General features: G+C 38.0%; 1 protein-coding gene across 1 annotated transcript; it reads left to right on the top strand.

Annotated features, from left to right (window-relative positions):
- The first annotated feature begins 1,891 nt into the window (after positions 1 to 1,891).
- On the top strand, positions 1,892 to 23,847 carry ACTR5 (actin related protein 5). The gene is made up of 9 exons (XM_032218671.1): positions 1,892 to 2,327; positions 6,531 to 6,760; positions 9,113 to 9,282; positions 11,312 to 11,529; positions 13,307 to 13,489; positions 15,356 to 15,478; positions 21,434 to 21,573; positions 22,744 to 22,876; positions 23,551 to 23,847. The coding sequence occupies exons 1-9, from the start codon at positions 1,944 to 1,946 to the stop codon at positions 23,806 to 23,808; spliced, it is 1,839 nt and encodes a 612-aa protein (XP_032074562.1). The 5' UTR covers positions 1,892 to 1,943; the 3' UTR covers positions 23,809 to 23,847.
- The last annotated feature ends 171 nt before the right edge of the window (positions 23,848 to 24,018 follow it).

Here is a 24,018-nt window from a genome sequence, read left to right on the forward strand (position 1 = left end):
CATCTTGGCACTTCCTAGATATCTTGTGCTACAACCCATGCAATTCCTACAAGTCACATTAAATGAAAACTGTAAAAATTGTAGTGCAATATGGCTTACCTTCATTAAGTAGATGTTGAAACCAAAAAATCAGTAAGATCAATAGTATCCCAAAAGGCAAACAAAACCAGAAAAAGAAAAAAGGAAATGTTAAATCACTAATTAAAGGAACTAGAGGATACTTCATTTTTGGTTCAAAATCCAGACGAACTCACGGTGAACATAACTTTCTAAGTTTTTACTGTGTGACACTAAATACCTTTTATGTAACTACCTCTTTTACTACATCATTACTTGAATCACAAAGCACCTATGCTATCATTCCAACACAGCTGATATTTAAAAACCCTTTAAGCCTATTAAGAGAGGAATGTTACAGATTAAATGATAATTCGAGAAACTGCAGTACACTTTATAACTTGTACTTTGAAACAGAAAAATAAAGATAAGCAATACTTCTGCTATAAAATCATTTTTATAGAACTATTCCATTTAAATATAAAGATTTTAAAAAACCTGCTTAAGCTGAGGTATGTAACAGCATAATCTCTTGCAGGATTTTCCAATAGCTGGATTTATTTATTTTTTAAAATACTAATCCAAGGTTAACTGAACCATGGTTTACTGAATTTTACCAACTGCCTGAGTTTCACAAAATTCATAAATAAAGAAGATTCTTTAGATGAAAATAGCACTGTGTCACAAATCAGCCAACCAATATTAGGCCATGCTGTTCTAAGAATTCAACTGCTATCAACAAGAACTCCCACAAGAATTCTGTAGAATTCCTCCAAGTGCCAATGTTTGCAGGCAGTCCAGAAAGATGATCATGGGTACTATGCTGTACCAAGTACTGAGAGATTTAAGAGGACCAAGACTAGCACTTCCCCTTTCAGGTCTCACCAAAAGTCATCCATCAAAGCAAGCAATGCCATTTTAATCCTACGCTCATGATGCTCAACTGTAGAAAATCCAGAAAATGGTTTCTCTAAAATCCTGGGTAGCTAAATCTCCAAAACAATCCCTATAAATGAAATTTAGAGATTAGGTGATAGTTGCCTAAAATGGCTGGCCAAAAGATGTCTTCTGAAGATAATTATAAATTAAACCATTCTCACTTTCAAGATGGCCATCGTTAGCCATTATTCATCATTATTCATCTCCAGAAATGCAGCTTCACTCCTTCTTAGTAAGGGAACTCAGTAAGTTCCCTCTCAGCCCTACTGAAAGAAGAGTTACATTAACATATATTTATTTAAAGTACAAATGAACTTTGAATCTCCCTAGAGCTATAAAACCTCTTAATATTGTTCTTCAGTCTTCCCTAACCAGTTAGGCTTCGAACATGCAGAACTACAAGTCCCAAAAACACCAGCTTATACAAGTTTACTCTCTAATCAAAAACATCCTATTTCCAAGGTTAAATTGGGGGAGGATATTATATTTTATTCAACGTTTCTCTAGTTCAGGTTCTCGAATGTTATACGTTTATATATGCAGTTCGAAATTCCATTATTTCAATAAAGAGAAGTTTTTGGATGTATTTTTATGTACACTGAGAGCATATGCACCAAAGACAAATTCCTTGTGTGTCCAATCACACTTGCCCAATAAAGAATTCTATTTTATTCTAGTCTAGTCTAGTCTAAAGCATTTTTTCTTAACCTCAGGAACTTTAACATGCTAGTTGGGGGAATTCTGGGAATTGAAGTCAAAACATCTTAAAGCTTGGGATAGAGAAACTCTCTTCTAAGGAAGAAGCGGAGCCGGCAATGCGCGCGGGTTTAACACTGGTCTCCATGGTGATTCGTCTCGGGGACGGAACACTCTTTTAGGAGTCTTTGTTTCAAGTCGGAGAAAAGACGGGGAGGGACCTGACGGGCGGCAAATCTTTTTCTCCCGCCATGGAGGCAGCCGGAGGGGTGTTCCCGTTCCGCGACGTCCGCTGGGACCCGGACCCGATGTTGGAAGCTCACCCGGCGGTGCGGCTGCCGGCTCCGGTTCCTCTGGTGCTGGATAACGGTTCGTTCCAGCTGCGTTTGGGCTGGGCCTGCCCGCAAGCCGCGGTGCCTGGCGAGCCCTTGCTCCAGTTCCGCTCCTTAGTTGCTCGAAGCCGGGGAGCTCGCGGCGGCGCTGGCCCGGAAACCCAGGTGGGCAACGATCTGGGCAGCCCCGAACCCCTCCGATGGCTTCTCCGCTCGCCTTTTGACCGCAACGTGCCCGTTCAGATGGAGCTGCAGGAGCAGCTCTTCGACCACGGCTTCCAGCGCCTGGGCGTCTCCTCGCAGGTAAGGAAGGCAGAAGTTGCTCGCCTGTTGGTACCGTTGGATCTTCAGCCGCGACCGTTGAGAAGTTTTCAACCAATTTGGACTCGCGGCAAAGTTGTTATAATGCCAACGGCAAGCGCTAGCCTAGACTTAGCCGGACATAAAGGAAACGAGTTCAGTGGTAACATTTGTACCGTAGGCCTCGCTGGGGCTCAACATTTTTTTTCTGCATGGGGAGAGTAAGCATTGCCTCCCTAACTGATACGAATAAGTGGGGATAATAGGACAGAGACGGTAGGCAAGCTGATGCGCTTATGCACACCTCTTACAGACCTCTTAGGAATGGGGTGAGGGTGACAGTAGATACTCTAAGGTTAAAGTTTTGGGGGTTTGGGGAAGAAACCACAGTTTCAGGTAGTGCATTCCAGGCATTGACAACTCTTGTTACTGAAGTCGTATTTTCTGCAATTGGAGCGGTTTACCTTAAACCTGTATGTGAGTTGTGTATTTTTTGCAGTTGAAGCTGAAGTAGTCATTGATAAGTAGGAGGACATTGTAGCGGATAATTTTGTGTACTATGCTCAGGTCAGACAGAAGGCTGCATAGTTCTAAATTGTCTAAGCCCAAAATTTCAAGCCTGGTGGTTCAACTGATGTTCAGTAGAATTCATACTGCAGTGACTACAAGTCCAGTAAGGCTGGAACACATAAATTAGTGACTTGGTTTAGATTAATAACTGTCCTCAAACAAACAAATCCAATGTTCTTCCATATCCCTGAAGAAAAGCTTTTTCCATATTCCTGAAGAAAAGCCTTATATTACCTTTTCTTGGGGGAAGGATATGGGATGTATAGATAGTAAAATATTAGAAATACAGAAGTGGGATCTGCCCTACAGGTGTGCGTTCAAGATATGAAGGACTAGTGCATTATGTATAAGATATGTTCACCACCTTGAATTATATATTAAGAAGGAGGCATAAAAGCATAACTATCATTAAAACATGTATGGAACATTTTTTGCATATATGGACCACATATTACATTTAAATGAAAAATAATACCCCATCTCCAAAATTTCAGTTTAAATATGACATTATAATAAATAAAATAATAATAAATACAGTAATAATACATAATAAATAAAAATAAAAAATAATTTGTGAAATGAGCCAGTTTGGTTTAGTGGTTAATGCATTAGCTATCAAGATTATCTGAGTAACTTTGGGCCAATCACTTCTTGTGGTGGGTAAAATAGGAGGAGGAGGAACGTGCTGGATGTGTTCATTGTTTTTAGATATTTATAAAAATAATGAAGGTGAGATACAAATACATAAATAATAAATGAACTCTTTTGTAACCTCCATATACTTTTCCACATAATCACCACTATTTGCTACACACTTTGAGGAACAATGGACAAACTTCTTAAAACTGTCATTGAAGAACTCCACACTGATCCTGACAGTCCTTTTCTGTCTCTTCATTTGAGTCAGACACCTGTGAGATATTATTCTTTCCATTTTCCAAAAAGGTGGAAGTAGCATGGCACCAAATCTGGACTGGCAAATGGTATTAAACAGAGAGAGCAATTTTACAGTTATTATTATTCCTATCTTTTCTATAGTTGATCAATTCAAGTAGCGAACATACCCTAACATTCCTGCCTTCTATTTTCCCACAATAACAACAACCCTGTGGGATAAATTGGAATGAGAAAGTGTGATTGGCTCAAAGTTGCCTGGATTCTATGCCAGCACTTTAATCATCACATACATGGCTCTTGAGTGGCTTTTGGGGTGTGAGACACGGCATTGTCATACATTCTTGTGCTTCTGAATTGTTTCAAAGTATTAAATGTTTCAATGTAGCTCTCCAAGTTCATAGTGGTGCAAGCTTCATCATGTGAATAATACCATCTATATTCCAAACACCTATACCTGAGTTTTCCTGCTGCAACCTGGATTTTGTATTTTTTTCCTCAAATATAAAACTGTATGATCATTTCCCAGAAAAACACACTTTATTTCTGGTCATAATAATAGGCTCATGTTGTTTTAACAGCACAGGTGTTACAGTGCTGTGAAGAAATTCCTTACCTTTATTTTCATAACATGACAATTGCTGACAGCTGTTGAAGGTTTCATCTATGCTGTCAGCATGTAAAAAACCCTCTTGCATGAACTTTCTGGTATTGAAAAACATATTTTCCATATTTCTGGAAAATGCCAAACTTGAAAACAATTTGTCTTTGAGTGATTCATCAGCTGCCCTTAATTAGTTCATCAACTTTTCTCATTTATAACAACATGGTTGCTTCAACAGATTGTCCACTTTATTTTGGTCACATAAATCAGCTCTTCACCATCTTTACATTTTTTTTGTTACAGTGATACATAATATTTATGCTAAGAGTATCATAAACAATCTGCATTCATTGTTGAACTTCATTTGGAGGAATTCCATCAGCAGTCAAAAATTGAATCAGGGCATTGCTTAAAGTGCAGTGATTATTTCTGTCTCATGAACAGTCTTACAGTCTTTTCTCCTCCCCCTCCCCACACACACTGAAGTGAAAGAAGAGATGCTAAAGAATGTGTCAGAGCTTCTGTACACCAGTATGGCAATCTTTTGGCAACATATAAAATTGGAGTCATTTGTTTTCATTCACCCCTTGTCTTATAGGGCTGGTCTGCAAAAATCAGGTAACCATTAGATAGTGTCAAATGTTCAGAATGGTTTGCCAGACTAGAATGGGTAACCCTGGCATCACTATTAATTTATATAAAACAAAAAAAAATATTTTGGAAGTATTTTGAGCCTAAGAGAAGGGAGAAGGAATGATAGCACAAAGATGTGGAAAATGCCGGATTGTCACTCTTTGGTGTTAGACATTTCCAAATAAAAAAATGCTTTTTCCCTTTTGGTATATATTAAATATTTTACAGAGAGCTCAAGTGCATATTGTTATCCTAGCACTTGAACTCTCAAATCCATATTATTTTGTAAAAAACAAAAGTAGTACCTAAGCCTTGGGCAAAGAATGTGCTCTCAAAGAGTTGGAATGAGATTAGAATTATATTATGCATGCATTTCCCCTGGTGATTAAATTAATGGAAACATACAAATGCCCAGTTTGCAAAATTGCTTTCTACATGGTTAATCTGCAGAGTAAATTAACCAGTCCAGATCCTTTGTGGGAAAAAGTTCAATTATGAAACATTGCTATTTCCAAGAAAGAGTACATTATCCAAGTATCAGAACAGCATAATTCTTGTTTTGTAAGTGTTGCACATTTAACAGGTACTTAAGCTTTTTAGTGAACGGTGAACAGAATCTCGGGTATGCAGATTACACCTAGAAAAATCCTTCTGTGTTCATTAATGCACATATACACATTTTAGTTTGCATATCTGTGGAAGAACACATAAGTAATAAGTAATACTGATCAAAGATACTATGTGTTGGAGGTTATATCCCTACATGTAAAATTAAATTTTTAAAAGCTCTATTTGCAGCAATTTGTAATAAATATCAGTAAATTTGTAGTAAACATCAGCATGGTGATATATGCATCATGCAATCTGATGTACGTATGTCTGTCATGTCATTTGATGAAGTTACAATGTAGACATCATTTCATCTCTCTTCACTATCCCTATTTATGAGTATAGCTACCATATTTTTCGTAGTATAAGACGCACCTTTTTCCCTCCAAAAAGAGGCTGAAAATCTGGATGTGTCTTATACACTGAATACAATACAGCATTTTTTTGCCTCCTGAAACCCCACCCCCTTCACCAAAATGGCCATGTACAGCTTGTAGAAGGCTTTCAGAGAGCTCCTGGGGGCTGGGGAGGGCAGAAATGAGCAAAAAATTGGCTGCTTTTTGCTCAATTTTGCCAGCCCCCAGAAGCACTCTACAAGCTTCCTAATGCCCCCCACTTTTTTTTACAAAAAACAGAGCGTTTTTTGCTCATCCCCCCCCCCACCACTCTATAAGCCTCCTAAGGGCTGTTCATGCCATTTAAAAAAAAACAGGGCTGTTTTTGAGAAAAAATTGGCCGTTTTTGGCAGGTTTGCAGAGTGTAAAAACTTTTTTTTTTAATTTGCATCTTCAAAACCTTGGTGCGTCTTATACTCCAAAAATACGGTATATTGATCTTCTTAAAGTGTTTTGTTGAGGACTCACAGATTGTCACTTCTTGTCTTAATTTTGTTATAGGGCTGTGTTGACCATCCAATTGTGATAACAGAGGCTGTCTGCAACCCTCTCTATTCAAGGCAAATGATGTCAGAGCTCCTATTTGAATGTTACCAGGTCCCAAAGGTTTCTTATGGTGTGGACAGCTTGTACAGTTTCTATCATAACAAAAGACAAGGATGGCCTTGCAGTGGGCTCATAGTTTCTTCTGGATACCACTGTACTCATATTTTACCAGTCTTAGATGGCAGGTGAGTTATACCCTGTTTACCAATTACTAATAGTATTTTTTTATAAGTTACTGAATAATTACCATTTTGTATGTGTGTGTACAATTTAAAGTTCTGGCCTGGGTTTGGGATAGTAGGTGCTTTGACAAAGAACTTTCACTGAAGAATGGACAGGAGCCATTCCTCCTGAATTCTTTCATTGATTTTTGATAGAATTAGTTAAGATGCTTTTCATTATTATATTCCTCATTGGAACTTGGGCGTGAGATCAGTTCTACAGGAAGTGTGAAAGGTTAGCATGTTTTATTTTGTATGCTGGGGGGTGGGGCAGGAATGTGATGCCTTTGACCCCAGCAGTATATTGAAGGGTGACAATTGTTGTTGTTCCCCAATCTACATGATCCTACTTACATAAATTAGAAGAATGTGTTGACAAGTTGAAACAATGTCTTTTTTTTCATCTCATTTCAGGGAAGTAATGGAAAAACCCTAGACAGGCCTATGTGAGCAATTTAGGTTTAATTAGAAATGAGCAATCTTAAATATGCAATAGATAAGAATGAAATCTGCATGTTAGAGAATGTTCTCATCTCAGTGGAAGTATATAACTAAAGAGCCAGTTTATCTATTTGGAGCTCTCTTGTAATTAGTTACTTTATTTGCAGTATACAGGTAATATCGTGCAAAAGTTCATTTATTTCAGTAATGCAACTTAAAAGGTGAAACTAATATATGAGACTCATTACATGCAAAGCAAGATAGTTCAAGCCATGATTTGTCATAATTGTGATGATTATGGCTTATAGCTCATGAAAACCCCAAATCCACAATCTCAGAAAATTAGAATATTACATGCAATCAATAAAACAAGGATTGTACATAGAACAATATTGGACCTCTGAAAAGTATAAGCATGCATATGTACTCAGTACTTGGTTTGGGCCCCTTTTGCATCAATTACTGACTTCCATGGCATGGCATGGAAGCTATCAGCCTGTGGCACTGCTGAGGTGTTATGGAAGACCAGGATGCTTCAATAGCGGCTTTCAGCTCTTCTGCATTGTTCGGTCTCATGTCTCTCATCTTTCTCTTGGCAATGCCCCATAGATTCTCTATGGGATGAAGTCCCCAACACTTTTGAATGGCCTTTTCCTGACAATCCTCTCCAGGCTGCGGTCATCCCTGCTGCTTGTACACTTTTTTCTTCCACACTTTTCCCTTCCACATAACATTCTATTAATGTGCTTTGATACAGCACTTTGGGAACATCCAGTTTTTTTGCAATTACCTTTTGAGGCTTTCCCTCCTTATGGAGGGTGTCAATGATGGTTTTCTGCACAACTGTCAGGTCAGCAGTTTTTCCCATGATTGTGATTCCTACTGAACCAGACAGAGAGACCATTTAAAGGCTCAGGAACCCTTTGCAGGTGTTATGGCTTAATTAGCTGCTTAGAGTGGGACACTTTGAGCCTAGAATATTGCACCTTTTCACAATATTCTAATTTTCTAAGATTGTGGATTTGGGGTTTTCATGAGCTGTAAGCCATAATCATCACAATTATGACAAATCATGGCTTGAGCTATCTTGCTTTGCATGTAATGAGTCTATCTTATATATTAGTTCCACCTTTTCAGTTGCATTACTGAAATAAATGAACTTTTTTGAGTTTCACCTGTATTCTGTTAAAGATAATGGTTTCTATGGTTTTGCCTTGGTGTGTTGCATAATGTAGCCATTGAAATTTATTGAACAGTGTTCTGAGTACTACTACTATTTTACATGTAATTTTGGAGGTTAGCAATGTCTTTGTTTAAAGAATACTATGGTTATTTAGTTTTTTAGTTTGTATATTTATGATGTGCAACCTTGATTTTAATAATCTATTGTGCTAAAATCTCAGATTGCACAAAATATGGCAGTTAAAAATAACTATAGAAGAAATTAATTTTCATTCTTCTGTTCAGTATTACTTACTCTGGCTGCTTATCATTTTTCACCCAATTTAATACTCTGCCAGAGAGTGGGAACCAAATCAATCCATCTTCTTGGTTGCCTTAAATCTCTTGTGTAGCCTTTGGGAGTGGATTAAATATGTCTTTCTTTTATTCAATTGGCTTCTCTCTCTTGGATAATTTTTAGTTTAAGCATTTGGGTTTTTTTTGTGAATTGGGATATTTTAATTCTGTATCCACAAGTAATAAAGATTAAGAGCTTTCACTACGTGAGTGAAAACTAACCAATATTGATGATAATATCGATTGTGGACATGACATAAATGGCTACTTGAAAAGTCTATAGAACTTGGGTTCAGATAGAGAGAATGAAACTGTTCCATACAGCCTAATTTTTCCTCCATTTTTGTAAAATGTTAGGTTAGATGCACGACACTGTAAGCGCATAAATCTTGGAGGATGCCAGGCAGCTCTTTATCTCCAGCGTCTCCTGCAACTGAAATATCCAGGGCATTTTGCTGCCATCACACTTAGCCGTGTGGAAGAAATACTCCATGAGCACAGCTATATCGCAGAAGATTATAAAGAAGGTAAGGCATTGCTGTTAACATTATATAGCTTTATTTCCTTTGTGTCATCTGATTTTGTAAAATATAGCATTTGGTATTCTTTAAAAAAATAGAGTGAATTTTATATTAATAAAGAGATAGGAAAATATCAGAATTGCAAACAATAGTTTAGTAGCATTAGTTTTTCACAAAAAGCTGATATCCTGTTAATCAAAGATAGAAATATGTTGTAGGAGTCTCCTGAACTGAATGGCAGAGCACAGTTGGTTTTGTTTGGAGTTGTATTCCATTAAAGGACCAGGCTAGCATGCTGTGTAAATCCACCACAGTGGCTTATTTCAAAAAACAGTTAAATAAATGATGTGTTAATATAAATGCAGCCAATGTATTTTCAGTGAATAGGATGAAATAACCACAGCCTTATCTAAAGAATAAAAATCATTTAAAATGCTTTGGTGTCATATATCTGGAATTATTGGAACAAACTCTTGTATGGGTCTTCAATCCAGGAAGTTCAGCAAACAGGGTGTAGCAGATAAATACGTATTCTTGGTTAAATCAACAAATGTGTTTTGAGTGAATAGAGAGATGAAAAATGAATAGAGAGAGCTGTGTTTGCATTGTAAAAATAGACGTCAATATAGTGCATGTTGCTCTATGTTGTTGCGATTTTATATTTTAAGACTAAGCACAAAGCCAAATGATTAATATAGTAATATAGGGATTGGGTAGATTGCTTCATTTTTTATATTTTTCTTTAACTTACTGTATATCATGAATGATTTGATATATTTTCTTATATTGTAAAATATACAATATGAAAAAATATAAATTGCCAAGAGCCATATATATACCAGCTCTGGCCACTCTTTAAACCAAAAACATCAGCCTGAGGGTGGTGAGTGAGACCTCGACGAAACGTTGCCAAGACAATCTCAATCTTACACGGGAAAAGACCCTGCTGAAGCCTGCAGAGTGCTGCTGGGGGCTGAGGGAAGGCAAAAAAAGCCTCTGTTGTTGCAAAAAAACAGCCCATTTTTTGCCCTTTTTTTGTAAAAACAGGGACATATTTGCCTTGCCCCAACCCTGCTGAACCCTGCAGAGTGTTGCTGGAGCTGAGGGAAGGCAAAAACCTTTTTTTTTCTTACTTACCTCTTCCAAATCTTGGTGCGTCTTATACACCGATGCATCTTATAGTTCAGAAAATACAGTACTTCACCCACCCTAAAATCCATTTGAACTCTACTTTTGGCTTTATTGGAAAGCTGTTAAAACATGCCGTTCTGACAAGTCTCTAGAGATTAACTGCTGCAATTTTCTACCATCTGTTTGGCAGCATGCTTTTTTAAAATTTTGAATTGCTTTTTATCAGTGTCATGCTATTTATTTATGATGTTGCTAATCTCTGGTTTAGGTTTGTGAACTGCCCAGAAATGTGCACTACACCAAGAATAAAAATAAAGCACAGTGGGCTAGATCCATATTTGATTCCCTTGAAATCAACAGGAGAACCTAATTGTGACCTCTTAGATCTTTATTTGAGATCTAAGAAGAACCAGGTAGTTAGATCCTAAATTGTTGAAGTTGAACGTATCACACAATCTGACTCAACGGCTTTACAAAGGCCATTTTATAAAGAAAATGAGAAGAGTTGCTTCCCCAATTTTGATCATATGATTGTTAAGTTTCATTAATGTATGCGTTTGCATTTTCTGGCATCTTGGTTTTTGCACTGGAATTTTCTCAGAAAATACTACTTTCCCCTGCAGTTTCTGTTTTCTAATTTCTGTTTTCTGGCATTAGATAAATACAGTTTCTTCTTGTTTCTTCGTTCATGTAGATTGGTGCAATACCATAAAAACCATGTAGGTTTTCCCACAGCAGGCAATTTATTTATTAAATATCAGGTGGAAATTAGTTTTCTCCCTCCCCCCTCCCATATCCTACATTGCTTTTTCTTAATTTCTCAGAGCATTTGAATAGGAGTGTATTGAGCAAAAACTATTACTATGATTTTTCTGAGCAAAAACCATTACTATGATTTGAACAGAGATGCAAAAGTGGAGATCACCTGAATACTATGAGAACAATGTGCATAAGATGCAGCTGCCTTTTTCAAATAAGCTCCTCGGGAGTACTGTCACGTCTGAGGAGAAGCAAGAGCGACGGCAGCAACAACTTCGACGGCTTCAGGAACTTAATGCTCGCCGTCGAGAAGAAAAGCTTCAGTTGGATCAAGAGAGACTGGAGAGGCTTCTTTATGTTCAGGTAACTCCATGCATTGCTGGAGTTGTAGTTTTAGTTTGGAGGAAGTGAAAAATGAGAAGCTGGGGGAGGATTATTCTTGGAATTGTATTCTCAGTGAAATATTTGTTCACAGAGGGTCATTTTCATATTAATTTCAGTGAAGGAATGAAAGACGTTAAACAGTTGCCAGGAAATAACAAGTGGCTTATCTATATAAATAAAAATGTAATGGTTGTTTGTTCAAAATCGCTAATCTCCAAAGGTTCTTCACCGATTGCTTTGAAATTTTGACACAACGTTGCATTCGAATACGCAAATGTTTTTATATATGTATATTATATAGATGTCACACCTGTGACAGGTAAAAACATGATTTTTTGTAAAAGAGCCAAGGTGGCGCAGTGGTTAAATGCAGCACTGCAGGCTACTGCTAGATCAGCAGGTCAGCGGTTCAAATCTCACCGGCTCAGGGTTGACTCAGCCTTCCATCCTTCCGAGGTGGGTAAAATGAGGACCCAGATTGTTGGGGGCAATATGCTGACTCTCTGTAAACCGCTTAGAGAGGCCTGAAAGGCCTATGAAGCGGTATATAAGTCTACTGCTATTGCTATTGCTATTGCTAAAAACATGCTTTTTGAAAACCAGCGCCATCTGCTGGACGTAAAAGCAACATACGCTATACTAAATATTTCATGATTCCATTTCAATGTTTCCGATTGCATTGTTATATTGAATTTTCATAGATTTCAATTTATTTTCATTTTGATTTAATTATTTTGTGTGACATTGCGTTGGAATTAAGCTGTGTCGTTTACCATAGCGTTCATTTAGTGAGTATAGTATATTCAGAATTCAATTTCAATTTCAATTTAATAAAATTTGTATGCCGCCCACCCCCTTGGGACTCTGGGCGGCTTACAGACAGATAAAAAAGTATTTAAAATTTAAAAGTAAAAATACAATTGTTAAAATTACACAACATCCATTCAGTCTAAGTGGGGCTGGACATTGAACACTTTGGCCTCTCTCCAGCTTCGTCCCGACGGTCCCTTTATATGTGTGGATGGCCTGCGGCTGCACCCTTTCCCCTTTCCACCCCTCCTCTGACGAGCTTCGGCCATTTCCGCCAAGGGGAGCCAAAGCCCTTCGGCCTCCCCTCTCTCCCCTTCTCTCCCGCCGGGCCTTTGCTGTCTGCGGCAGGGCGCCACCTGCACCATTCCTCGGCCGCCTCCCCCCCGCCCTCAAGCCAGCCTACCCCTGGCCAGCCCAGCGGAGCTCCAGAGGAGGCGGAGGCGGAGCGTCTCCTCAACCCGGCTGGCTGCGCATGCTTTCCACCCCCCCTCACAGCGAGGCAGCTACGGCCTCGCCAAGGCGGCTCTGACAGGGCAGTGGCAGCGGTGTCAGCCTGAGGTGTAGTGGGGCTGGGGCGGCCCTGGGTGCCCTGTGAGGAGGCACACCGAGGACTTCTCCTCCGAGATCCTGGACGTCTCACTCTCCTGGGCCACCGACTTGGGGGAGCCTGAGCACAGCTCCTCCGAGGAGATGCTCAACAACTTCCACGAGGCCGACAGCCCTGGCGCCGTCTCCCCCAACCAGCCTTGCCCAGCCCAGCAGCCCTGAGTCCTGACCAACGGCAGCAACCACCTGCCGCCCCACTACACCCAGACTGGGTTACAGCAACATGTGGCTGGGTACAGCTAGTTTAGGAATAAATTTGGTTCTCTTTTCCAAACAGCAGAGGCTAGCAATTTGTATCAGGTTAATAAAAGTACATTCTTTTTAATGCTTCCTTTTGTAGGAACTGCTAGAAGATGGTCAGGTGGATCAGTTTCACAAAGGTTTGATGGAACTTAACATGGACTCTGCTGAGGAACTCCAGTCTTATATCCACAAGCTAAGTTTGGCCATTGAGCAAACAAAGCAGAAAATCCTCCAGGCAGAAGTTAGTGTTGAAGTGGATGTTGTGGACAGTAAGCCAGAGGTATCATACATGGGAATCAATATTTGGGAAACAGTTTCATGACTTTGTTCTCTTGGTTGTACTGCAACTTCACACAAGTGTACACATTTCTGTCTCTTACTTTGTCTTCCCATTTTTAATTCTGTTCTTAAGTCATTTGCAGCATGACAAGATGATGATACTCAATAACATTTTTCTGAAAAACAAGTAGGCTTATAGAGTTTTGTGGGGGGAGGGGGAAATTGTAAGGGGGAGAAATGTTCTTTCCTAAAATAACCAACCAAAAAGAAACCCATGAAGATTGAACAGACTTGCATAGTACGGAATGCAAGCTGGAAAAATATAAGCAACACAAGTTAAAATTTTCATGTTTTCTAATCCCAGTTCTTAATAGCCCTATCTATTTACACAACTTTGCTTTTGCATTCTTCAGGAAAAACTGATTCATATTCACAGATTAAATAATGCCTACCTAAGGCCAAAGGGTCAGAAGATAACGCCTGTTTAAGTTGGAAGTGTGACAAGTTTTTCTTTTTACTATTGTTCCTCAACCACTCATGTTTCACTATCAAAAAAAGCTCAGGACACTGAAACAGGTGCATATTAGAACATATCTTGTAGTAATGATTGAGGAAATGGTAACAAAGTAGGTACATACACGCTCTACTAATTCTGAGATATTTAGTTCAATAAGTATACTTAGCAGAATTGCCATCACTGAACCTTATAAAATGATCTGTGTGTACAAGGATTCTTGCTGGATTTAGAATCATGCAATTGCTAGAACTATTATGTCAAGTTATGGCAAAAAGAGTAGAAAAAAGCAGGATGTGACCATGAACATAAATGTACGTGGATATTCATGGGTAGTTAACATCTTTGCAGGCTTCATTCTGAGCCTCTGTTTTTCATGGTAGCTAAATTCCTTTATTACTGTTGCTATATAGATTTGTTTCCTTGAACATTTTTCTGCACATCTTTGGGGGGAAAGAGTTATGATTTGAAGATAATTACATCTTTCAAGCAATATATTTAATGCATGCATTTTGCTTACATACAAAGGAATGTTTAATATCTATATGTAAATTTTTATTTTAAGCTGTGAGAATTACTTTTTTCATATTTGCCACCTTTAATAATAGTATATTTGGAGTCCAATTGGAAAAAAAATACATTATTGGAATGTAATTCCCAACCCCAGTGTTGCATAATACCATTTTTAAATAATCAACCATAGATTTAAAACCTAATCTAGTAACTAGGTAATTTTTACTTGATGATACCTTTAGTTACTATGTATGTGAGTTCATACGTGTTCTTTCAATTTAGCAGTTATTTTGTGTTGTCCTTTGGGGTGGTAACTTCCACAGTCGCTCTATGAGAGAAATGGTCGATTTTTAAACATGATATAAAAATAAAGTAAAAACTGTTGCAGCTGAAATTACCAATTTTCTCACATTCGAAACTTGATTTGTTTATTTAACAAGGTTGGGTTAACAGGAATGAGGATGAAACATTTGATGAGTTTACTGGTGAGTTTAAAAATATGACAGCCCTGAGGCATCTTGAAAATTTGGTTAACCCTATTAGAGACTGCTTGAAATGAAATGACCACAGTTTGAAACAGAGGAATATTGCTGGAATATCAAACTTGTCCATTTAAAATGATTAGAAATTTAAAAACTTGCTTTCAAAGGCTTTAGTGTGAACTTCACTCTGAAAGAAATATGATTTATTTAATTTGGAATTTTAAGAATATTTGCATCTTTCAGAAAAAAAAACATTGGTTGGTTAATTGGTTACAACACCTTTTACAACATAACATATTTATTCTACCTTATGTGTTTTGTGTTTCTTGAAATAACTTCTAATATTTTTTCTTCCAAGATTCCTGACTTTGATCCATTGGCCAGCGAACAATCCATGGAAGATGTAGAAAGTGTGAATGATTTTGAGCCGTTATTTGCTGAGGAACAACCTGAAGTTGAAAAACCAGTTACTACAGTACAGGTTTGTTTTTTAAATGGACATAATCTCAATTTCAGATAAATGTTTGTTTATTTGCTTTCTGAAACCCAGTCAGTTAGGTTGGAAAAAATGGATAGTAAATAAGTTGAAGAGAGAGAGAGAGGGAGGGAGAAGGGAGGGAGGATAATGTTGGATGGGTTTTTTTTCTCTTCATAGTAAAGTTGGAACTGTCATAATCTAAAATTATATAATTGACAAACTGAGATTGTGTTTGGTAAGAAATGCTTCCTGGCTTTCTAAATCCTATCGATACAAAGCTGAAATTTCAGTTCTCTGTGCTGAAAATAAATTCTATTAAACTCTGAAATTTTCTTTAAATGAACCTCTATATCAATCATGTCGAAGCTTTTTGGCACTTGGTGCCGAAAAGAACGTAAGAGCGTGTGCATGTGGCACCAAGTGCCAAAAAGGGAGCACTTTGCATGCGCTCGTCTAGCCCACGACCAGGAAGAGGAGCTACACAGGGGGCTTGTGCACACCAGAAAATGTACTTCTGGTTTCTGGCACATACATGTGTGCCGGCCAGCAAATTTTCCGGTTACTGTTGCGCACATGCCAGTCAGCTGGCTGGCGTGCATGTTCACACTGGAAAATGATCAGCTCTTCTGGTTTCTGGCACAAGGTCCAGCTGATCGTCGCCAGAAATCCAGAAAAGGAACCGGTAACATTGTGCATGCCAGGCAACATGGCTCCATGTGCCACTTCAGGCACTCGTGCCATAGGTTCACCATCATAGCTCTATATGATCCATCTAAAAGAAGTTCTAGGTCAACCATTCTGGGAAATAAAGAGAACATTGCTAGATCACAAACTGTGTGCCTATTTTGTTAAAAGCTTGGTGGTGTGGTTAAGGTGCTCTCCTGGAAAGCAGGAAATGTGAATTCTAGGCCTGCCTTAGCCATGAAAGCCAGATGGGTAACTTTGGGAAAAAAGGAGGCAGAAGAATAGGTATGCTTGCCAGCTTGAGTTACATATAAAAAGGCAGAATAAAAATCTAATAATGAGGTCAATGGAATAACTGTAGTTCATGGGTAAATAGGCTATGACTGTTAATAGGCTGAATGCAACTGCTGAATTAGAGATACCACAGCCATTTCTGATTACTGCTTCTGAAAATCACTGTCATAGTTTCCTGCTCTTGGAAATTGGTACACTCAAAATTTATATTATAAGCTCCTACAAAACTACCAGTGATTTTTTTTAAAATCAACAAACCATCTCCAGACTTCCAGCCTTGTTCATTTGATATCCAATTCACTATGTTTTTAAGGGCATCTTAAAAACTAAGGGCATCTTCTGACCTTTGAAAGTTTGTCTGGACTTATTTGTGGTTTTCTTTTTTGATATCTATGTGGCAGTTAGAGTTTTTAAAAACCTCTGTTTGTCTGGCAGTAGAAGTTTTTAAAAACCCAATTGCATTGGAAGAATGGTTTTTCACATTCAGCAGTTTAGTCACAGCTGAAGAATGAATGAACCTTTTTATTCATGCATTCTACAGCCTCTCCTCCAGAAAACAATTACCTTATTTCCTGGTATTAAAGTTGTGGGGGGGGGGATTGCAGTCAAGGCAGTAGACATCCTTTTCTTGAGCTTTATTGTTGGACAATAAAGTGGCTTCTTTGTGGATTTCTTTCTCTACATCTTTACATATGGAAATTTCATAGGAAATAAGAAGAAATTGTTAAACCTCAAAACAGCCTGGCTGTTTCAAAAACAGTTTGGTATAGTGGTGAGGATGCTGATCCAGAAAATGGGAGATGGTGAGTTCTAATCTTGCCTTAGGCATGAAAGCCAGCTGACTGACCTTGGGTCAGTCAATCTCTCTCAGCTCACCCCACGTCACAGAGTTGTTATGGGGAAAATAAGAGGAGGAAGTAGTAGTATGTATGTTCACTGCCCTGAATTACTTACAAAGTAATAAAGACAAGACAAAAATATGTAAACATATTAGAAAAAGAGAGAGGGAGAAGAAAGAAAGAAGAAGGGAGGAAGAAAGAAAGGAAGGAAGAAGGAAAAGAAAGAAAGAAAGAAAGAAAGAAAGAAAGAAAGAAAGAAAGATCCACCCAGGCTGAAAGTTCTCACCCTTTCCACAGCTGCTCCTAAGCAGCAAAGGTGTGTTTTTGGCATATATTTCGTTTATATTCCACCTTAATTTTGTACAGGTTAAGGCAACATGCATAATACTTGTTCCTTCTGCTTTCCCCATAATAACAGTTCTGTGAATTGGATTGGGTTGAGACTAGTCCAAAGTTAGGTTTCTTTGCTAAAGGAGAATTAAATCTGATTTGTATTTTACCTTTCACAAGAACTGCTGACTTTAGGACTTCACAGGCTTTTTGGTCACAGGTCCAGTGCAGTCCTTCTGCTGACTTCGTCAAAGCAGTGGCCTCCATCTTGCTATGGTAATATTCAGTTCATTGAGCTCCAAATGCAGTATAGGTACTCCTCTTACCCACCATTTATTTGGCAACCATTCAAAGTTATGAGGATGCTGAAAAAAATAACTATGTAGCCCATTTATGAGCTTCACAATGTTCCTCAGTCACATTATAACCATTACAGTCAGTCTGCATTGCCCCATGCCTGACATTTGGATCCCCCCCACTTCCCACTCCATGTTGCTTGGACATATAGGAATTGCAACACAGTAAGTGGCTTGATTCTTTTACACATTGAAGGCAACACAATCGTATTGGTAGGGCTGGGAGCTGCAGGCACTTATGCAATTTTCATTACTCTCTTGAAATCTTTTTTTCCCTCCAATCTCTCTGCTCCGTAAGAGGGGAGAGGGGGAAAGCAAGTGATTTCTGTATGCAAACTCTTTGTTGCCTGACCCTTCACCACCACCAGAGTGTGATTGCACTGGCAGCAGGAAAGGGTATTGTGAGCTTTTTGTATAGCACACCCATGGTTCCAAACCTTGGGCTGCTGACCCTATTGCATTGCTCTTGATGTTTAGAAGAGCAAACAGCTTACAGTATTTTACTAGAATCTCTTCCTCTGCCATTTTTTTGTTTGGGGTATGTGTGATTGCTATAGATAAATATCTCCTTTACCCGAAACTTTCCTGCTGCTCATGCGATTGCATTGCTCTCAATATGTAGAAGACGAAACAGCTTTACTCTCTTGAAATCTCTCTCCAATCTCTGCTGTGCCAGGGATGGGATGGGGGAAGATAAGCAGAAGTGTTGCCTCAATCATATTTACAATCTTTTTTTAAGAAAGCAATTCATCTGCTATTTTCTTTTATTGCAATCCACTTGTATGCAATTGAAATCAGAGCTGGAAGTGTCAAGGCAGCAATGCCTTCTACAACTAGGTTTAACCATGTTTGTTATGTTATGACATGGTTGATGAGTATTTTGGGGTCCTGACTGGTGAACATGGAAGACAAAGGGGATTTCCTGTAATAATTTAACCTAAAACAACTGTGAAATCCAGAGGTTACAAGTGGTGTCTGATATGAAGGAAGTACTGGGAAACATCCTAATTACATATGTGTGTTCCTGCCAAGGGGAAAAGTGTCAAAAAGTCAGGAAGTAGAAGCAGATGCTGTGAGGAAAAGAAAGCAGTTCAGTGAGAAATTAGTATCCTTTGTTATTTCAGTACTAATATAAATAATGCTGTTTAATATTGTTATGATGCATGATTTTTCTCATTCCGTTAAAAAATAATGATTTTTTGGGGGGAGGGGGAGAGATAATCCAGTTTCAGTTTCCTCTACCTTTTTTAATCTTTATTTCTGGAGTGAAAAGGGATCTGATAGACAAAGATACCTCGAAAATAGAAGACAACCATATCATTTAATTTCTTGTTTCTGGGATAGGTTGGATCTATTCCCCTCATAGGCCTTTGCCCTTCAGCAGTCTTGTTGTGATTGTTTCTGTCTGAGTAGGATCACCTTCATTTTGCTTCTTTTAACTGCAATACTTTTAGGTCACAGTATTGCTGTTTGTGTTTTACCATTTTTAGCCTTGGACGTCATGAGGCAAATGGGTTATTCAGTTTCAGTTGAAGGGGCACAAATGTTGTGTGTAGCAATCAGAAATTCATTAGGTGTAACTTTACCTTAGTTATTACAGTGGCATTAGCATTATTAACTACAGTATTTTTCCTGCATGTCAGGATTTCAGAGGTTGCAATTCTATGTTTTAAATGCTGTATAAAACGCACAGTGAATTTCTGTTTGTCACTCAGCTGTTAACTTCCAAATGGCAAAACATATAGGATTTCACCTATGAAAATTTCCGCTTAAACTGGTAAGCAAGGGAGAAATTAAAATCATGCAATATTAATTCTAACAATATGGATTGAAATTGCCTTTTCCCAACTTACTGTTCTTCAAATATACTGGACTCACTTAATATATAGCCAGAATGCCTTTGTGGACATTGCAATTCATCTAAATAGTATTAAGATTTAGCCATAGCTTTTGTGTTACAAACCAGATCTTGTCAGTACAATCCAGGTGTAGCATATCTGATTGCTTTTGGATCACACTTGCTGTGTTATATTTATTTGTATTGCTATTTGAAAGATAATTTTAAAGAAATCTGTCCTAATTTGCCAAATAAGAGAGTGATATTCCTATATGCAGTTTTTAAGCTATAAGACCAGTTCTAGTACCTGTAGTCTTGATTCAATTACTGTAATCCATGCTGCTGAGTAATTTTTTGTTGCCAGACAAGAAATATTTATGTCATTGTTATATCTAATTTTCTAGTTATGTAAATACCTTATACAGGCTTACAATTAAAATAGTAGAAATGTTCACATGGTAAAGTTTCGCAATTTTCTTTTCAACAAATTATTTCAGTCATTTTATTAAATTACTGTACTGCACAACTCAGAAACAAGCCTGCAACATAGTTTATCCTATCAATGCCTTGGAAAGTAGAGCAAACAGATGAACTATAACATCATCATTATCACAACAGATGAATCATCTTGTCCTATAAGGGAAATTTGATCTTTTGATAGGAGCCAAAATGAAATAATTCAATTTAACAATTTAAGTTAATTTTTAAAATTCTTAGTGGTATATAATTATAAGTACAGTTAAATATGCTAATGAAGTTATGGATAAATTATTATCTTGTGTAGAAGCCCCAGTTTCAACTATTTATTTCTACAGTACCACAACAGACATTTTAAAAATCATTCTTTCCTGCAAATATAGAAACAATGAGAAAAAAGAGGACCATAGCATGTGTGGGACATACAGAAAGAAGGCCTGGCTCTTTACAACATCCCAAATGACTAGGAAGAAAGCCACAGAAGGGAACAGTTGTCAAAGAGAAGCCAAGCAGCTCAGTCCAGTGCAGTGGGATTGTGTTTTTCAAATCTCCCCTTTTGCCATCAGGTGGAATGGCTATGACTGCAAAAAGGCTGCACTGCAAAAAGAAAATCTCACATGTGTGAGGGAAGGAGATAAAATACATTGGAGCTTGACCAATCCAAATTTTAACTCTGATAAAGTGCTTTGAGAAGAGACAGTATATTCTAAAGTCAAACTCAAGGCCCGCAGGCCGGATTCAGCCCATGGGTTGCTTAGATCTGGCCTGCGGGGCTGGTCTGGAAACAGCCCCCTGCCCCCGGGCTCCGTTTTTCACTGGCAGAGAAAAAGAGAAAGAAGGAAAGATGAGCAAGGAAGGAAAAATAAGGAAAGAGGGGAAGGTGGAAGAAAGAATGAAGAGGGAAGGGGAGAAAAAGGAAACGAAAGAGATTATAATGAGAGTGAGGGAGGGTCTCAGGGAAGTCCTACCTTAGCACTTGGCACCACAGGTTCCCTGACATAAGTGATGTCGAGCTGGCCACACTCACCATGGCCACCCCCAGCCTTCCGAGGTCAAACACCACCCTGATGCGGCCCTCAATGAAATTGAGTTTGACACCCCTGTTCTAACGCATTGCTCTCCTGAATCCATGTTTTTACAGCCCGTGTTTAATCTGGCAGAGTATCATCAGCTCTTTCTTGGCACAGAAAGAATCCGAGTTCCTGAAATTGTCTTTCAGCCATCCCTAATAGGAGAAGAACAGGCTGGGATAGCAGAAACCATGCAGCTTGTCCTGGACAGGTAAATAAAGGGTGTTTTTTTACTTATTTGTTTTCAGATTAGCCTTCATACTATTTTTTTTTAAATAAGAGAAGAGGGTTTGCATTTGCAGGTTCTGAGAAAGCCAAGTTACACATTAAACAAAGCATTGTGGATTACTATATTTGTTGTAAACATTACATGGAGCACATTTCCAAGAAAATATATAAGAGTGGTATAGAACTATATACTTGACACATTCGGTGACACCCTGCTCTTGTGTAACTGTAGAAAACGCTGGTCAGTGTGTTGCTGTCATAGTAACTGTGTTTAAAAGTTGTGCTAGAAGTGGATTAATGCTACACGAAAAAAATGACAGATACAACAATCTCAGGCACACCATTCTTTTAAGTAAGGAAAGCAGGGGAAGAATGGGGAAGAGTTGAAATCTGAAATTCGCTACATCCATTTATAGTTGTTAGTTGCCATTGCAGCTGACGAAGAATACATTATTATTATTTTCCAGTTTAGTAAAAAAAAATATTTTAATTAATTTTTCATCAGAGTTCAACAATTATCTGATCAAAGACTGATAACAGTGAGTTTCTTATATAGTGATTTTGAAAATATCTGTGAATTTTATTCTTCTCATACCATTAATTTACAGAAGCTTTTATCATCTGGGAAGATTTTATAAATTAGGAGAAAAAAAATCAAACCTTGATTTTAAAAAATACTTGTAGGGCTAAGAGTTGAGAATCAATATTTGTAGCAAACATGGAATGAAGTATGCCACAAGAGTGCCACAGAGAATAGCCACAAGGATCCTAAGATCTGATTACTTTAAGGAGGTGCAGATGAGTGCCATGTTGCACCCTTACATGCTCTTTAGTGCCTTTTTTAATCTTCGAATTCTAAGCATTGCACTTCACAGCTTTATACTCTGGAAATCTTTGAAGTTTAAGCCAATCTGGGCGCCCTTTAACTTCCTGAATTTTCAGCAATAATACATGAGCTTCACATAAACATCTGAAAAACCTAGGTTATGGAGGGTGGTTTAGCTTGTTGAGATATGTACCATAGGTAAAATACTTCAGGGGAAAGGGAACTAAGCTATTGCTTATACACTGGCAGATTCCCGTGTCAATAGTCAAACAAAAAAAAAGCCTTAAATGTTTTAATAACAGGATTGGTTTTTGTTTCTTTTTTAAGATATTCTAAAGATCAACAGGAAAAGCTTGTCCAGAATGTCTTCCTCACTGGTGGAAATGTGATGTATCCTGGAATGAAAGAAAGAATCCAGAAAGAATTGCTTGAAATGAGGCCATTCCAATCATCCTTTCAGGTAGGGTATTGTCTTTGCCAATTGAAGGGGAAATTTCAAAAGTTTTATATATATTGAAATATTCAGCGTTCCACCATCAAGTTATGCTCAGCTTTTGTGTGATATTATTTATGTAATTTATGTGCCAACGATCTCACCAAGATGTGACTCTAGTCTGCTATTAATACAGTTACTGGGAGTATGCTTCCTAAAAAAATTCAGTTGGCTACCTGAGGAAACAGATGGACCTTTGATTTTATTCAACAAGATAATTTTATTTTCAGAAGATTTGAAACATTTGCTTTTAATTATATCCTACTTTCCTATTTACCAGTGTGCATACAGCAACTGATAAGTACACAAATAATAAAAATGCAGTTGTATAAATGATGGAATGTTAAAAATCCATGCCATAGAAACCTGTTATATTTGCAGGAACATAAGCACATATTTCAGAAGGAAAAAAATTCCATAAAAATATTCCCTAAGAGGGGAATCCCATAGATACCTCCCTAGAAAAGTGAAGACTGAAAAATTCATAAAGAGCCATTCTCATGAGAACTTATCTGTCCCTTCCAAGTTCATCTTAAGAAGCAGACATTTCATTCAAGAAAAGACAATCCTTGAAATTATTTCTACCGAATAGTTTTGCTTATAAATGATCTCTATGGTGTGATATTTTTGTTGCCATGCAGGTGCACCTTGCTTCTAATCCTGTTCTTGATGCATGGCATGGAGCTCGGGACTGGGCACTGGAGTACATGAACCGTGAAGAAGGCTGGATAACTAGGAAAGATTACGAAGAGAAAGGTGGAGAATACCTTAAGGAACACTGTGCTTCCAATGTCTATGTGCCTATCCGTCTCCCAAAGCAGGCTCCAAGGACTGCTGAAACGTCAGCATCAAGTAAAGTGCCAGGGACTGCCCCAAACAGCATCTCTGAGCAAACGTGATATATATATATAATTTTTGGACAAAGGTGGTTGCTTTCCAGAACTACAAGACAGTCTACAGAATTGGATGTGCATTTCAAAGACATGTATTGGGCATCTCAGTCAAGGTACTTCTATATCTAAAAAAGAAGGTATATTTTTTTCTTTTTCCTATGGCAGAAAATGTTGAGTGTCCTATGTTTGTGGTTGCCATGGGGAAAAAAAAGAACT

This window comes from Thamnophis elegans, chromosome 5, assembly GCF_009769535.1.
Source record: "Thamnophis elegans isolate rThaEle1 chromosome 5, rThaEle1.pri, whole genome shotgun sequence".
NCBI classification, from domain to species: domain Eukaryota; kingdom Metazoa; phylum Chordata; class Lepidosauria; order Squamata; family Colubridae; genus Thamnophis; species Thamnophis elegans.

Excerpts from the sequence above, each read along its gene's own strand:
- ACTR5 (XM_032218671.1), top strand. The coding sequence starts at position 1,944 with ATGGAGGCAGCCGGAGGGGTGTTCCCGTTCCGCGACGTCCGCTGGGAC. Across the intron at positions 11,530-13,306 it reads AGAGGCTTCTTTATGTTCAG|GAACTGCTAGAAGATGGTCA; the intron begins GTAACTCCATGC and ends TTCCTTTTGTAG. Across the intron at positions 22,877-23,550 it reads CATTCCAATCATCCTTTCAG|GTGCACCTTGCTTCTAATCC; the intron begins GTAGGGTATTGT and ends GTTGCCATGCAG.